The following is a 15,603-nucleotide window of genomic DNA, read 5'->3' as shown; positions in this document are numbered from 1 at the left end:
TGGGAATCTCATTCCTGGGAAGGCGCCAATTTCCCTATGGCCCGTTCTCTGGGCACCCCGCTTTTTTTGAGTCGTCTGCCCAACTGGAAGCTCTGAATGGCTGTGGCCATTGTGCTGTGGGCAGGATGAACTGAGTCTTAGATGCCGGGCTGAAGCCCAAGATACACATCTAATTAGGCCCAAAGCACTGTGGGAAAAGTCCAGAATGGCTCGGCTCGAGGTGAAGCGAGGTTAGCGGCTAGGGGGCGGGGTGTTTCCGAGCGCTTAGCTCCGCCCCTGCGGGCCATTGGTTGGCACCGCCCAGGAGTGAATGACGGGCTTGCAGGGACCGGGTGCAGACAGCGCTTCCGCCGGGCCATGGGTCCGCGCATGCTGCCACCGCTGCTCCTGCTGACCACGTTGCTGTCAGCGCTCTGCGGAGCCCAGGAAGCTGCTTTCCGGTTGCCGCGCTTGGCGGGGTCTATGCTCTTGTCACGGGAGGCCCTGATGAACGGGAGCCAGCCGGGCGTGCCGCACAACAGCACGCACCCGCTGGGCTCGCCTGGCTCAGCGCTCCTGCGCTCTTTCTACGTGCTTACTGGTCTCGTCAGCTTGTCGGTGCTCTACTTCCTCATCCGGGCTTTCAGGTACGTCAGGGCCACGCCTCTGCCTCTTTGTCGAGCCCAATCACCGTGCACTTCGCGCCTCACATGCTTGGGGGCGAGCGCCCCGCCCCTATGGAGCTGGCGTGGACAGTGCCCATCGTCGGGTTGTCAGGTGGGTTACCCGCGGTCACGTGTTGCCTTGGTGATTTGCATCACCGCGCGGCACTAAGGCAGGTTGCAGGAACTAGTCGCAGCAACTCAAGCTGAACAGTGCGAGCGGGGGAAGGCGAACGGGGGAAGGCACGCGCCTGCTCTCTGTCTCTGCTCTGCAGTACCCGTGCCAGGCAGCACCCACCAGCCCAACCTGGGTCTGCGATTCCTGCCAGCAGCACCCTCCTTTTAAGCCCCCAACCCAGAGTGGCGAGGCGGGCCCTCTGGGCAGGGCCAAACAGAACCATACCTTCCTTTTTCCTCTTTCAGCACAGAGCTGGCTGTGGTCAGTTTCTTGGTTACACGTATGTTCCTCCTAAGTGTTGACTCCTCTTCCTTCCCCATGGCCCACATGCCCTGCCAGGTTCTGGTTCAGCTCCCTGGCTTCCCTGTTTCACTTCCTGTTTGGGGCTGACCTCCAGAGGGCCTTTGTCATACAGAGCTGACCATGTTCAGATTTTTTGTTGTTGTTCAGACCTTTCATCTTTTTTTTTTTTCTCGTTCAGACTTTTTAAAGGGGCCATTTTGTCCCTCACCAACACTCCTGTGGGTGCACAATGCTCTTATTCCCTCCAAGTACTGCACTTGATCTTGCTGCATCAAGAAGCAAGAAGCGCCTGATCTGTGGTGGCGCAGTGGATAAAGCGTCGTACTGAAATGCTGAGGTCGCTGGTTTGAGGCCCTGGGCTTGCCTGGTCAAGGCACAAACGAGAAGTAACTACTGTAACTTGATGCTTCTCGCTCCCCTGGTCGCCTTCTCTCTCTCTCTCTCAACTCAATAAATAGAAAGTAAATAGAATCTTTAAAAAAACAGAAGCAAGAAGCCCCCACACTCCTTTTTTTCCCTAGTGGTAGTCAAGAGGGTGTGGGGGGTGGGGCTTCTGCCTGAAACAGACTGCCCTCGGTTCACTGGTGTCTGGTACATCCTCATTCTTCTCTAACACTCTCTCTCTCTCTTTTTTTTTTTTTGGTATTTTTCCGAAGTTAGAAACAGGGAGGCAGTCAGACAGACTCTGGCATGCGCCCCACCAGGATCCACCCAGCACGCCCACCAGGGGGCGATGCTCTGCCCATCTGGGGCGTCGCTCTGTTGCAACCAGAGCCATTCTAGCTCTGAGGCAGAGGCCACAGAGCCACCCTCAGCGCCCGGGCCAACTTTGCTCCAATGGAGCCTTGGCCGCAGGAGGGGAAGAGAGAGACAGAGAGGAAGGAGAGGGGGCAGGGTGGAGAAGCAGATGGGCACTTCTCCCATGTGCCCTGGCCGGGAATCGAACCTGGGACTCCTGCACGCCAGGCCGATGCTCTACCACTGAGCCAACCAGCCAGGGCCTCTAACACTCTCTTTTTGTTTTTTATTCATTCATTTTAGATGGGTGGGAGTTGAGAGAGAGAGAGAAGGGTAGGGGGAGGGGTAGGAAGCATCAACTCCCATATGTGCCTTGACCAGGCAAGCTCAGGGTTTCAAACAAGCGACTTTAGTGTTCCAGGTTGAGGCTTTATTCACTGTGCCACCACAGGTCAAGCCAACACTCCATTTTCTTTTCAGTAGAAGGATAACGGCAACCTCCTGTCAGAGTCCTGGTCAAGAGTCCCGCCAAGGGAGGTGTCCACCTCCCATTGTTGACAGAAAAGCAACTAATAATCACTGTGAATATTATAAGACAAGAAACACAATTAGACAGGGAAGGCACAGGAGGCAGAAAGCAGAAACAACAGAGGACCATGGGGGAAGGCAGGAAGTGCGATGTGTCAGCTACCCTCTGAGTTGACCTGAGACAGCCACTGATGCACCTGGTACTGCTTCCAGGTTGAAGAAACCCCAGCGGAGGAACTACGGCCTCCTGGCCAACACCGAGGACCCCACCGAGATGGCCTCACTGAACAGTGATGAAGAAACCGTCTTTGAGACGAGGCATCTGAAATGGTAGTGAAGTCCTTGCCCCACCTCTGGAAGCTCTGGGTGGGTAGGTGGAGTAGAGCTGGAGAGCTGAGAAGACCACTGATTTTTTTTTTCTAGAGAGAGAGAAGAAGGGAGAAATATGAGAAGCATCAACTCGTAATTGCGTCACTTTAGTTGTTCATTGATTGCTTCTCATACCTGCCTTGACTAGGGGCTCCTACTGAGACAGTGACCCCTTGCTCAGAGACCTTGGGGTTTCGAACCTGGGACGTTATGTCCCAGGTTAACACTCTATCCACTGTGCCACCACTTGTCAGGTACCACTGATTTTTGAGGTCATCCACATATCCCAGGTTGTGTGGCCTTGGGCAAGACATATGCCTTTCTTAGCCTCAGTTTCCCGTTTCTTTCAGATGGAAAGGGACTGTAATTTTGAGTCAGTGCTCTGGGTCTAACCCTGAAGGTGAAAATCAATGTCAGAGATGGAGAATTAACTGCAGGGTGCTGCAGAAGGGATGGGTTGGGATGCCTCTGTATGACCCCAGCCCCAGGAAGAGCATTAGCAGGCAAAGAGAATGGCAGAAAGGAAGAAGGAGAGCAGGACTAAGGACCTAGGGCCTGCTGGGTGCAGAACTGACACTGGGAATGAGCAGGAGCAGAGCAGGAATGTGGAGCTGAGCAGGGAATGATAGCTGTTCAGCCCAGTTTGTTGGGGGCACAGGTGCAGAGGCCAGAAGACCAGGGGACAGTTTTGATGTTCTAAGCTTCCAGGGGCAGTGTTGTTATAATGTGGTAGCCCCTTTGGTTTTTTCCCCCCTCCTCTGGCTATGGGACCTCTTCCCCCTTCCCCACAGATGTGAAGTCAGGCAGGTCCTAACAGGCTTGAGGAGGTGGACCCCAGTGGATTTGGGGATGGGCTGGACAGGTGAGAGGGATTTTGGTCACTTAGAGTGCCAGGCACAGTGTGGGAGAGTGGACTAGGATAAACCCCTTGCTCCATACTTTTTATCCCTACCCCTCATCTTCCAGATGTTCAGGTTGGAGAGGCGGTGTTCCCAGCATCCCTGTGGGAAAGACAGAGACAGTCCACTCCCAGTGCCTAAACACCTGACAATTCTCCCGCTGGCCTGAGAGCTCGAGTGGGACCTGCCCAGCCCACCTGAAGCCGTCTTGACCCTCCACTGCCACAGAACCACACAGGATGTCAGGTGCAAACCAGTGGGGCCGCCCCATCCAGGATTCTGAGACCCTCTGGTTGGACTGTGACTTGTGCTACTGACCCTTGCCCATAGGGACCCAGCTGAGTCCTGGCAGGCAGGTGGGCTGCAGGTTCTATCTGGGAGTGCCTTCCCACTGGGCTGAGGAAAATAAAGGTAGCAGTGGCTCTGTAGCTGGCACCCAATTGCACACTCGGCCAGACCTTGCATCCAAGCTCACAGATGGGGTAGGTGGTAGAATGGAGCTTGATCCTGGCCTGGCTTTTCTTATCTCTGGCCACACTGGGCTTCTTTGGTCTTGTCCCCAGCTGTTCTGAGGGCCCAGTGAGGAGATCTGTGAGGTAGACAGAGGGATGGGAGGACCTGTCAGTCATTGCTTCTGAACCTAGAGAGAACTGTTCATCAAAGGCCTTATATAGGGGCTCCCTCTTCTGTGCTACCTTCAGCCTGGGGCCCCTCAAGGACCATGTCCTCTGGGATCTTCACCTCACCCCATTTATACCACCAGTGTCTTTGGGGCTGTAGTATAGGGGACCCCTATTCAGGACCCCTGTGTCCACCATGCCTTTCCCCTGTCAGCCTCCTGTGGAATCATTGATGAGCCTCCTGCAGCACCTGACTTCATTCCTAGTGAGGGGCTTGATGGGTTCTTCTGTGGGCTTTGTTTTTCCTTCATGATACTATGTCTAGGCAGGATCCAGCTCTGTCACCCCTGCCCTCTGTAAATTTTATCCAGAAGAGTAAGAGCAGAGGGGCTTACCTCTGGCAGCCCCACTACCTGAGGTCTCCCCACACACCACAGATCAGAACTATTACAGCCATGTCATTAGAAGGAGCAGCCAGTAGGTGGTAGCCTTGTGCTGCCCAGCCTCTGCTCCACTAGCCTGCCCAGCCCTGGTGTGGCCTGGGCTCATCCAGTTGGGGAAATAGATCTAGTTGGAGACCCTACTTTTCATGCCTCCTTCTGAGCCTCGCCTTGTCCCTATGTCCACTCTGGGATGGGCCAAGCCTGCTGCCCGCTTGGGATCCATTGGCACCCTGGGCCTATCTCTCTCAGCCCTACTGACCCTCTCTCTGGAGTTGAGCCTGGGCTGGTCTGTCTCTCTCCAGGAGCAGAGGAGTCATCTCTGCCAGTCAGCTCATCACTGCTCATTCCATCTCCAGTCCTCTGAGCTGGTCCCCATTCTGCTTCCTTGGGCATCTCTATCTGCATCACCCCAATTCTGCTCATACTTCCACTTCCCCTTCCCTCTCTAGTGCCCACTTACCACCTCCAGAAAGTCCTCCCTCCCTGACTGCTCCCTGCCCCGCCTTCCTCACCATTCTTTGGGAGGGACCTGCACTGAGGGACCCACAGATCCTCCAGGGGAGGTTGAGGAAGTGTGGCCAGAGTCCTCTGGAGGCCCCAGATGTCATATCCCCTGCCTATCAGGCTCTGGTTGTTCCTTCCCTATCTTCCCCCATCCATTTCCATACACTTTTGTCTTTTGGTCTCTACAGCTCTGTCTTTCTCTTATTCTGAGCCCCTGCCTGTCTCCCTGTTTGTGTTTCTCCATCTGCACAGGCTCTCACTTGGTTTTTCTCCACTTCTGCCTCTCTCCCTGTCTGACCCACTGGGACACACTTTTAACAGGTGCACAGACACCATGTGGGTCCCCCCACTCTGTGATCTGTGCCCCTCTCTCACAGCTCTGAGCAATTTCTTGAGCTTCAAAAGGCACATTAATTACTCTAATGAGGTCAGGAGAGACTCCGCGTCTGCCATCCGGAGCTGGGAATTCACTGTATGCCCTCCGGCCCGGCTGTCCTCTGCCCACCCTTGTGGGGTGGGAGAGGTATCCCTTGCTTCTAGGCCTGTGCGCCTGTCAGCCTCACTGCACCCCCCTCCCCTGCATTAGTGTCGAGTAATTGGCAGCCCCCTCCAAGGTTAATGCAATATTAGCAGGAACTTCTCAGTGGCTAAAAGCCAGAAGAGGGGCCTATCAGCATGAGATGAAGGGCCTGGGTCCTGGTGGCTCAAGGGCCCTTGTGTGCATGCATACTTGTGAACATGGGAGGGGCTTCCAACCTCTTGCACTCGGATGCAGGCCCAGGACACATAAATAACATGTGATATAGACTGTCATGCTTACGGATGGACACAACACCTGCACACATATCCCAAACCTGTGCCAGATTAGGGTGCACGACCTGTAGCTTGGTGCCCTTGAGGCCCCTCCTACCACCTCCAGCCCGCCCCCCCCCCCAGGCCCACTGGACATGCAGCAAACGTGGCTCCTCAACCATGGGCAAGTTGGGGTCTCAGCTCCTGGTTGACTACTGTGTGGCTTCTCCATCTTGGGAATGGGGACAAGTGGGAGCTGGATGCCTTGGGCTCATTAAAGGGGTGGCCTGTGCCTGGAATGCTGAGGTTGCCGGTTCAAAACCCCGGGCTTGCCCAGTCAAGGCACATATGGGAGTTGATGCTTTCTGCTCCTCCCCCTCTTCTCTTTCTCTCTCTATCTCTCTGTCTCTCTTCTCTAAAATGAATGAATGAATTAATTAATTAATTAAAAAAAAAAACCAACAGGTGGCCTGTGGCTGGATGCCTGCCTCAGGCCAGTGGCCAGTAGTAGTCAAGTTGTGTCCCAGTAGGTAGGAGTTCTTGGACACTCTGGTTCTGATGTGGGTTCCCTCAGACATGATCCCAGCACCCAGCAGTCACATTCCTCTTACCTAGGGTCAGCAGGTGAGGCAGCTGTGCCTTCCTGGGGTTCTTAGGATCCCAGTCCTCTCTGATCTCTCATCCTCCCTGGTGGCTCATTGCCCCATTTTCCTCTTTTTTTTAGATTTTATTTATTGATTTTAGAGAGAAGAGGGAGAAGGGGGAGAAGAGCGGGAAGCATCAACTCGTAGTAGTTGCTTCTTGTAAAAGGTGAAAGATTTATACGATATGAAGAGAAACAAGAGTATAGTAGTAGTTGCTTCTTGTATGTGCCTTGACCGGGCAAGCCTGGGGTTTCGAACCGGTGACTTCAGTGTTCCAGGTCAACGCTTTATCCACTGCGCCACCACAGGTCAGGCCCCATTTCCCTCTCTGGAGGAGTCTGAGCCACCATACTCTCCCACCATGATGTGCTGTTCCTGGGCTGGTGTGGCTGGGCAGGTACACCCAGAGCTGCCCTACCCAGCACAGTAGCCACATGTGGCTGTTTACATTTATACTCAAAGTAACTGAAATTAAAAGCCTAGCTCCTTGTCACACTTGACCATATTATATGCGCACAGTAGCTATGGAGAGCTGGGAGCACTTGTATGGAACAGTGAAGATCTGAAACGTTTCCATTCTCAAGAGAAGTCTAACCCCAGACTGGCAGGTGGTTGCCATGGAGAACAGGTCTCTGTCCAGGCCTGGGGCTGGGAAGGTGGGAAGGAAGGGAGGAAGGAGGAGGGAACTAGCAGGGGTATGGGTCCTGTTTAGTTACTGGCCTTGGAAGTTAAAGGAATCTTAGATCTGGGCTGAGATTTCAAGGGCCTGACTGGACACAAGCAAGGGAAGTTTAATTCATCAGCAAGAGAATACATTTTTATTTATTTATTTATTTTTTAATTTTTAATTTTTCCAGAGACAGAGAGAGAGTCACGGAGAGGGATAGACAGGGACAGACAGACAGGAATGGAGAGATGAGAAGCATCAATCATTAGTTTTTTGTTGCGCATTGAGACACCTTAGTTGTTCATTGATTGCTTTCTCATATATGCCTTGACCTCAGGCCTTCAGCAGACCAAGCAACCCCTTGCTCGAGCCAGCAACCTGGATCCAAGCTGGTGAGCTTTTGCTCAAACCAGATGAGCCCACGCTCAAGCTGGGGACCTCGGGGTCTCGAACCTGGGTCCTCCACTTCCCAGTCCAACGCTCTATCCACTGCGCCACCGCCTGGTCAGGCTATTTATTTATTTTTAAAATATTTTATTTATTCATTGTAGAGAGGAGAGAGAGAGAAGTGGGGGAAGAGCAGGAAGCATCAACTCTCATGTGTGCCCTGACTGGGCAAGTCTCAGGCTTCAAACTGGCTACCTCAGCATTCCAGATTGACATTTCATCTACTGTGCCACCACAGGCCAGGCACATTTTTATTTTCAATGACAGAAGTCAACAGCCCTGAAGCCTGGGGGAATTCTTGACCCCTTCACTATAGGTGTGGGCCAGGCTGGTGCAGATGCCCTGCCCTGCTCTGACCAGGGTCAGTGGAGCTCCTGGCCTGCTGAGGCCCCTCCCCTTCTCCACCAGAAATCTCCCTGAGCTGGGGCATCTGAACACTGCTGGAACCAGGCTGCAGATTTGGTCCAACTTATTCTGTAATGAGAAATTTCTCCTGGGCCTGACCAGGTGGTGGCGCAGTGGATAGAGCGTCAGACTGGGATGCAGAAGACCCAGGTTCGAGACCCCGAGGTCCCCAGCTTGAGCGCGGGCTCATCTGGTTTGAGCAAAAGCCCACCAGCTTGGACCCAAGGTCACTGGCCCCAGCAAGGGGTTACTTGGTCTGCTGAATGCCTGCGGTCAAGGCACATATGAGAAAGCAATCAATGAACAACTAAGGTGTTGCAACACGCAACGAAAAACTAATAATTGATGCTTCTCATCTCTCTCCGTTCCTGTCTGTCTGTCCCTGTCTATCCCTCTCTCTGACTCACTGTCTCTGTAAAATAAATAAATAAATTAAAAAAAAAAGAAATTTCTCCTGGCATATTTTTAACTTTTTTTTTAATTTTTATTTTTTACTTATTCATTTTAGAGAGGAGATGGAGAGACAGAGAGGAGAGACAGAGAGAGAGAAGGGGGGAGGAGCTGGAAGCATCAACTCCCATATGTGCCTTGACCAGGCAAGCCCAGGGTTTCGAACCAGCGACCTCAGCATTTCCAGGTCAATGCTTTATCCACTGCGCCACCACAGGTCTTAGCCTTCTTGATGACACTGTGACCTTTGAAGGCTAAGAGTACTAGACACTGATCCCTACCCTGGGGACTTGTTTTATGGACCAGATGGCAGGTGAAGGGTAATGGGTAGTGGGTCAAGGGTCAGTGGGTATTGGATTGGGGTCTGTCGGTGGTAGGTGATGGATCAGTAGGCTATAATTATTGAGCCAGGGGTCCTGGAGTACAGGCTAGGGGCCAGGTCTGAGCATGGCTGAGACAAGATCCTCCCCGAGTCTGGGGAAGACCCTTGAACCCAAGAGTACAGACCCAGGTGGATGGAGATAGACCTTCTCAGTGACCCTGTCCTGGGTCTGAGCCTGGGGCTAACAGAAGACTGGATGGCCCTAGACCCTGACTAAGCATTGAACCCAAGACTTACATCCTGTTCCCAAAGTGAGCCTAAAGTCCAATTCTTTTTTCTTTTTTTTTAATTTTTATTTTATTTATTCATTTTAGAGAGGAGAGACAGAGAGAGAGAGAGAGAGAAGAGAGAGACAGGGGGGAGGAGCTGGAAGCATCAACTCCTATATGTGCCTTGACCAGGCAAACCCAGGGTTTCGAACCGGCGACCTCAGCATTTCCAGGTCGACGCTTTATCCACTGTGCCACCACAGGTCAGGCTAAAGTCCAACTCTTGACTTCAGAGGAAGCCTACTCCAGAATGCCTTGCCCGCTGAGGCTGGAGGCTGGGACAACCCTCAGTCCTGGAAGGGAACGGCCTCTTGGGCACCTATAATTGGCCCCAGCTGGGCAGGGGTGCCCATGAGCAGCTGGGCAGCTGTTCTTTGCCTCCACCCCTCTCTTGCCCATGGCCAAGCCTCAGAGCTTTGCAGTCCTCTCCTCCCTGAGCCCCCCTAGGCACAGAGAGATTGAGTGGGGGAGACATGCTTTTGTTCCTTTCCCTGCTCCAGCTCTGACCTTGAGAGAGAGAAAAGAACAGAAGGAAAACAGAGCTTCAGCTCAAAACAGGCAGCAGCAATGGTGGCTTTTACAGAGGCGGCTCTCCTCTTGGCCCCTGCATACAAATAAGTTGACCCATCACTGCCCTCTTAAGAGTACATACCCCCTGCCCAGGGTGCCCTGCCTGCTCCCCTTTGCAGGTCCAATTATGCTGGGTTTGACAGAAAGCCCCCACCCTGTCTGTGAGATCCCATAATATAGAATGGTTCCCCCTTAGGCAGAATTCTGGGCTAGGCCAGGCATGGTGGCACTGGCTGTGTGGTAGCACTTTCTGTGCCTAAGTCCAGCCACCAGACCTCTGCTTAGGAAATGAATGCCCCTTTTTTCTCCCAAAGAGCCACCAACTAGCCAGCTGGGTTGAGCCCTTGTTCCAGGGGTGTCCAGAGAGTTTGTCTAAAGTCCTGCCACATGCCTTGGGCAAATTCTGGTCTTTGATTTCTCCTGGGCTTGCCCCAGCCACCACTTACAGGGAGGTTCCTTCCTCTTCAGACTTATTGGCCCAGCTCTGGGACCAGCATCTGCAGTTTGTCAAAGGACGGAACCCACAACCCCAAACAGACTGGGCTGAGTTCTGCAGATGACAGAGAACTGAGAACCTTATCCTGTTGGGGGTTGGGGCATAAGGTGGGACAGGCCTTGAAAAATAGAGTTGTAATGAGAAGGGGAGAGACTCTAGCTACAGCTTAGCAAAGGTGGGGAAGTGTGGCTGGTGGGGAAGTAGGAGAAGCTCAGGAGATACATGGCACATGCCCACAACATAGCAAAGGTGTGTGGCTGGCATGAGTCTTGGTTGAAGGTTAGCTTGCCTATCAGTAGCCTCTCATGGTTCCTGGGAGAAGCTTTGACTATTAGTCACATGGGTACCTTGCAGTTCAAAAACTCTTGACTCCAAATTCTGCTGCTTGCCTGGGTGTGAGAAACAAACCCAAAGAGGTAGAACCTAGTTGGGCGCCACTGGTATTTTCCAGCCAGCACTTGGTGACAGCTTACCTCCACAAGCTCAGTCTGGTGGGGAAGGCTGTGGCATGACTGGAGGTCAGGCCCTCAGGAGTGATCACTCAGAGGCCTTTGCTTAAGCTGTGCCCTCTGCCTGAACACCCTTCCCATTCTTCTGTCCTTGTTAGACTTCTGCATGTTGACTTATCTGCTGAAGGTGCCAAGTTAGGGAATCCTGTTGCATTTTCCAGATCAGAAAACAGGTCCAGAGAGAAGTGACTATCCTGACGGATTCCAGGTGGGACAGTAGTGGACTTTGGTCAGCCTAACTGCAAAATCTCCACCAGGTGGGATCGAAGAGAGCCAAGTTGACGTGGCCTGGTTTAGGATTTGGGGTTTGTGCAGGGAGCAGACTCAGCTGGGTTTAGGATTTGGGTTTGAATGACAGGGTGAGATAAGGGTGTCATCTCGGTGCCTCCTGCTCCTCGAACTGACAGGCTCGCAGTTGGGCTTGGTGGCCTGAATGGAGGTGACAGGAACTCAGGGGACTTCCTTCAGGACCGGTGATGTTGATCAAATCTTTGAGGCAGGACCCTGGGGCTAGTTAATATAGACAGCCCGACCGAGGAATCGGACCAAGGACTCGTCTGGGACGCTTTGGCTGGGGCAGGGGGCGCGGTTGAGGCAGAAGCCGCCGCCTATCCCAGCGTGGCCGGGGCACGGCAGGAGGGGGCGCCCGCGGCCCTCCCGGCGCTCGGGAGGGACAAAGGCCGGAGCCCTGGGCCCCTCCTCGGCGGGTACGGCGGAGGCTGCCCGCGCTCCGAGAGACCTTGCGGCCGGGCCGGCGCCCGGGGCGACCCCGGCGCCCCGCCCGCCGCCTCCGCCTGACTTCTCGGCGCCGGAGGTCGCGCGCACTCAGGCGGGGACAGTGGGGATCTCCAAGCGCCGGTGCGCTCCCTCCCTCCTGCCGTGTGCCCGCCTGCTCGGTGGCGGTGGCGGCAGCGCGGCGAAGGAGGCGGAGACAGCTGTCAGGCGGCGGCGAGGCGAGCGCGGCGGCCGGACACGGGCCATGGCGCCCGTGCAGTGTCCGCTGTTGCCTGTGCTACTGCTGCTGCTCCTGCCGCCACCGCCGCCACCCTTAGCGCGCTCCGAGGACGCCACCCGAGCCAACTCGGACCGCTACGCGGTCTACTGGAACCGCAGCAACCCCAGGTGAGCGCGGGCGGGGACAGGGCGCCGGGGGACCCTGGATGCCCCCCTCTCCCCCCCTCCCAGCCTGGCCTCCCCACCTTGAGTTCTGGGCATCCCCCAAGCATGCTGCTTCCAGAGTGGGGGGCGCCTGGTCCCCGCGGAGCCCCCAGGGAATCCCGGCCCCCACCCAGAGTTTGGGGGACTTTCGCTGCTCGTGCATTCTCCCTCTGGGGTGTCCCACTGCCATGTAGTCTTGGGGGACTTGTGCCCACATGCCCCAGAACACTGTTGTCCCCAGGAGTTTGGGAATCTCCTCTGGTACCCTCAGAAACCGTGCAGCTCTAAGTTCCCTTCCAAACTTGGGGGACCCCATCCTTGGGCCTCTCCAAGGAACACCCTTTCAGAATTGGTGGTGATCCTGGGGGACCTTGACACTGAGCTGGGCGTGGAAACCGGGGACCATGGCCTCCACTGCACAGCGGGTTAGCAGGTAGGTCCCCAGAATAACTTGAGGAAGTTAGGATGTTCCTCTACTGACCCAGAGTCCACCTTTCTAGGGGGTTTCTCATCCTGGCTTTGTACAGGAAGACTGAGGTACTTAGGAGCTGGGAGTCATTCCCAGGAGTCTTGATAGGGTAGTGCCCTTGCCCATCTTCCTAGCACTGATGGGGAAACTGAGGGGCAGAGGGGATGAGCAACTGACTCAAGGTCATGGCAAGAGAGCAGAGCTAGAGCAGGGACCCAAGTGGCCTTGTGCCCAGCCTGCCAAGGTGCCAATGTCTGCCTGCCTGCACAACCTCCTCAGTGCTGTGTGCAGAGTACAATTTTTTTGAGGGGTAGTAAAAGCCCTCATTAGACAAAGTGAGAAAAGTTTGCTAGTGACTGACCACATACCGGACATCAGCAAAAGCATCCCTCTGGGCCGTCCCTGGGTCTCAAAGGCTGAGTGGGCTGGGGCGTCCCATGGGCGATAGGGCCCCAAGGCCCCATGGCTTTATTGTCAACTCCAGCACTCAGGGTCTCACAGCTTTCACCGGGGGTGCTGAGCCAGCTGGCCTCCCGGGTCCTTTGCTCGTCTACCACTGGTCACTTTCTCTCTATTTCCAAGCCCTGATGAGCGCCCTTCTGAGGCTGCTATCCCCCCGCTGTCCCCTGCCATCTTTATTCCCTGGGCCGAAAGTTGCATAAACGGCGGTCTTTGAGGCAGGCTCTGGGACAAGGGTGCCCAGTGTCCGCTGTGGGGGCAGGCTGCGCACCCAGACACTCCGCTTAGTTGTCCAGCTGTGGGGTCAGACCCTGGGGCCCAGGATAGAGACTCCATTCCAAGGAGGATTGGCCAGGCCACCTTGGAGCCAGTCTCCTCACCGCTAGCCCCATTGGTCACATGTGGGTTTAATTAAGACTCTTCCCTGCAGCCACCTGAGCAGGGAACCAAGTGGGCAGTGCTTCCTGGCTCAAGTTTTTGGTTTAAGCTTTAAAATCCCTGTCCCTGTCATGGCCTGTCCTTTGTTCTAGCAAATGCCAAACACACAAGGACCCGCAAATGAACTAGGATGAGCCAGGATGGAAAGGGGTCATTGGGGCAGTCCTCTGTCCCACCTGCCACAGGGCCGTGCTGCTGGCAGGGTCCCACCAGGAAAAGGAGGTACCTGGTCCTGCCACTCAGCCACCTCCTGTTGCTGACCAGACAGCCCTGCTCTAACCAGCTGCCTGAGGGGATGGCCTTGTTTGCCTGGTTGGCACACCTTTATCACATTCTTCTCTTCCTGCCTGGCATGTCCCAGGTGGGAGGTGACTGCCCTGACATCTTGTGATGGGGGTGGGGGTCAGGTGGGTTCAGACTGGGATCCTGTTCATTGCTGAGGTTTGGGGCTCTGCCAAAGGGGGTCTTGGTGCCTGGGGACTCCTTGGGAGGTTTAGTGTCCAGAGGTGGCTAGACTAGAACCTGGACCCAGTGATGGGGTATCTCAGGCACAGGAGGAAGGGTGGTGCTGGGTCTGAGGGTACCTAGGAATGGAGCTTTTCCGAGAGCACCCAGTCCTGGGACCATGGCCTGGGGAGAGGAGCAGGGTCTCAGAGCAGGCTTGAAGCATGAGGCAGCCTCGGGCAGAGATGAGAAACAGGCCTGGTTGGGGAGAGACAAGGGTAGGGTCAAATCAGAAAGATTGGTGGTGGTGGCGGCAGGCTGAGAAGACACAAACGAGAAGGGGGGTATAGCTGAGCCTGAGAGGGGCACACACAAAAGGCACTGTGAGGAAGGGGACAGAACTAAGGCTGGGCAGCTTGAGTCAGGAACAGACGGTCAGAGAAGGATCCTGAGGGGTGGCTGTGCCCAGATGGGGACGGACAGGCAGTGGTGGCACTGTGGTAAGGCCAGCCACCCTCACCTGGCTGGGCCTGCTACCTTCATTGAGTTACTAGGTATGTGGCTATTTCCCAGATTATGTCCTCCTGCTGTGCAGATTATTTCCTGCGGCCTGCAGACTTTGTCACAGGAGCCCCCTATCCACCTCCATGGCTGTCATAGGGTGGGGCCCTGTTGCCAGTCTAGCCACCCTCCCCTGGCACCCACACAAGTCCATCCCTGGGCACCTCTGGGCCTGTCTTCAGCCAGAATGGGCTGGGCCAGGGCCTCGGCCGGCTGCCCTCATCCGGCCCGGCCACTGGCTGAGGATGGGGCTACATGTACATTTGTGCACATGGGGGGTGCAGGGGCTGCAGGGTGTGTCTGTGTTGATTCCTGTTCTTGTCCCCGCTATGTGGGGGTCATGGCAACCCCGGGGGATGCAGTTCTGTGTGTATGGTGCATATGCTTGTCCATGTGGCAGGGTGACACATGTACTTGTATGTGCATGGCAGCCCTGGCATGTTTGCACATGTATCTATGTGATTATGCCTGGAGTGCACGTGTGTGGAGGGTGTAATACATTTGCAGGAGTGTGTCTGTGTGTGGAATGTGTAGCGTCTGGGAGCACATGTGCATATCTGCATATTTGTGCATGGAGAGAATGTGTGTCTGTTTGTGGGGTACACATGTGTCTTTAGTGTGTCTGTGGTGAGCACATATGTGTCTGTGTGTGCAGCCTGGCTCTGGCTGTCCCAGGGCCTCACTGATGGTGGCACAGCCTGCCCTCCTTTCACCCCCTCCTTGGGCCAGGTAGGTCCCTGCTGGGGGACATGTCAAGATACCTCAGGCCCTATGCTGCCTGTGGTGCAGAGGGGCCGTCAAGATTGACAGTGAGCACCAAGCAGGGTGCCTGCACCCCTCAGACTCTCCACCAGATTGGAACACCGCAGGCGGACTACACCCAGCTATGCCAACCTGAGTGGGGGCTCTGGACTTGGCACTTACCCCTACCAGGCATCTCAGGCTCTGGCCCCTCTCCCTTGGCCCTTTACTGGCTGGATTGCCCATGGGGTAGGCAGTGGCCATGCTTCCTCTTAAATGATCCAGTGGGAAAAGGCTTTGGGAAGGATGTTCCTATGGAGTAGGTGTGGGGCCTCCATCCCATCCCCAGTGTCCTTGCTTGGGCCTCTTGGGGTGGAGGTGGGGGTAGGGATGGGTGGCTGGTTCTGAAGGGGCAATGCCATTATTTGCCACGTAAGGCTTTTTTTTTTGTTTGTTTGAAGGAAGCTCATCTGGCCCTG

At 55.0% G+C, this 15,603-nt stretch overlaps 2 protein-coding genes across 4 annotated transcripts in view; both read left to right on the top strand.

The window, feature by feature from the left end:
• Positions 1-317: 317 nt before the first annotated feature.
• The window catches only part of FAM174C (family with sequence similarity 174 member C), a 22,688-nt gene continuing 7,402 nt past the window's right edge, over positions 318-15,603 (top strand). Inside the window, exons 1-3 of one of the 3 annotated variants that reach the window (XR_010746160.1) lie at positions 318-626; positions 2,602-2,718; positions 3,724-3,902. Coding sequence is in view for 2 of the 3 variants with exons in the window: in XM_066342104.1 (XP_066198201.1) it covers positions 358-626; positions 2,602-2,722 (390 nt within the window). In the remaining variant the exon portion in view is untranslated. Of the gene's footprint in view, positions 627-2,601; positions 2,723-3,723; positions 4,085-15,603 lie in introns of those variants that run through there. The other 2 variants (XM_066342113.1, XM_066342104.1) reach the window with 2 other exon arrangements.
• The window catches only part of EFNA2 (ephrin A2), a 17,617-nt gene continuing 13,561 nt past the window's right edge, over positions 11,548-15,603 (top strand). The window contains exon 1 of the mRNA XM_066342093.1: positions 11,548-11,976. Within this exon, the coding sequence (XP_066198190.1) occupies positions 11,834-11,976 (143 nt within the window). The 5' untranslated portion in view covers positions 11,548-11,833. The remainder of the gene's footprint in view (positions 11,977-15,603) is intronic.

The sequence above is a fragment of the Saccopteryx leptura genome, chromosome 1 (genome assembly GCF_036850995.1).
Source record: "Saccopteryx leptura isolate mSacLep1 chromosome 1, mSacLep1_pri_phased_curated, whole genome shotgun sequence".
NCBI lineage: Eukaryota > Metazoa > Chordata > Mammalia > Chiroptera > Emballonuridae > Saccopteryx > Saccopteryx leptura.
The sequence above is the reverse complement of the archived record's forward strand: the minus strand, read 5'-3'. Positions and strand labels throughout refer to the sequence as shown.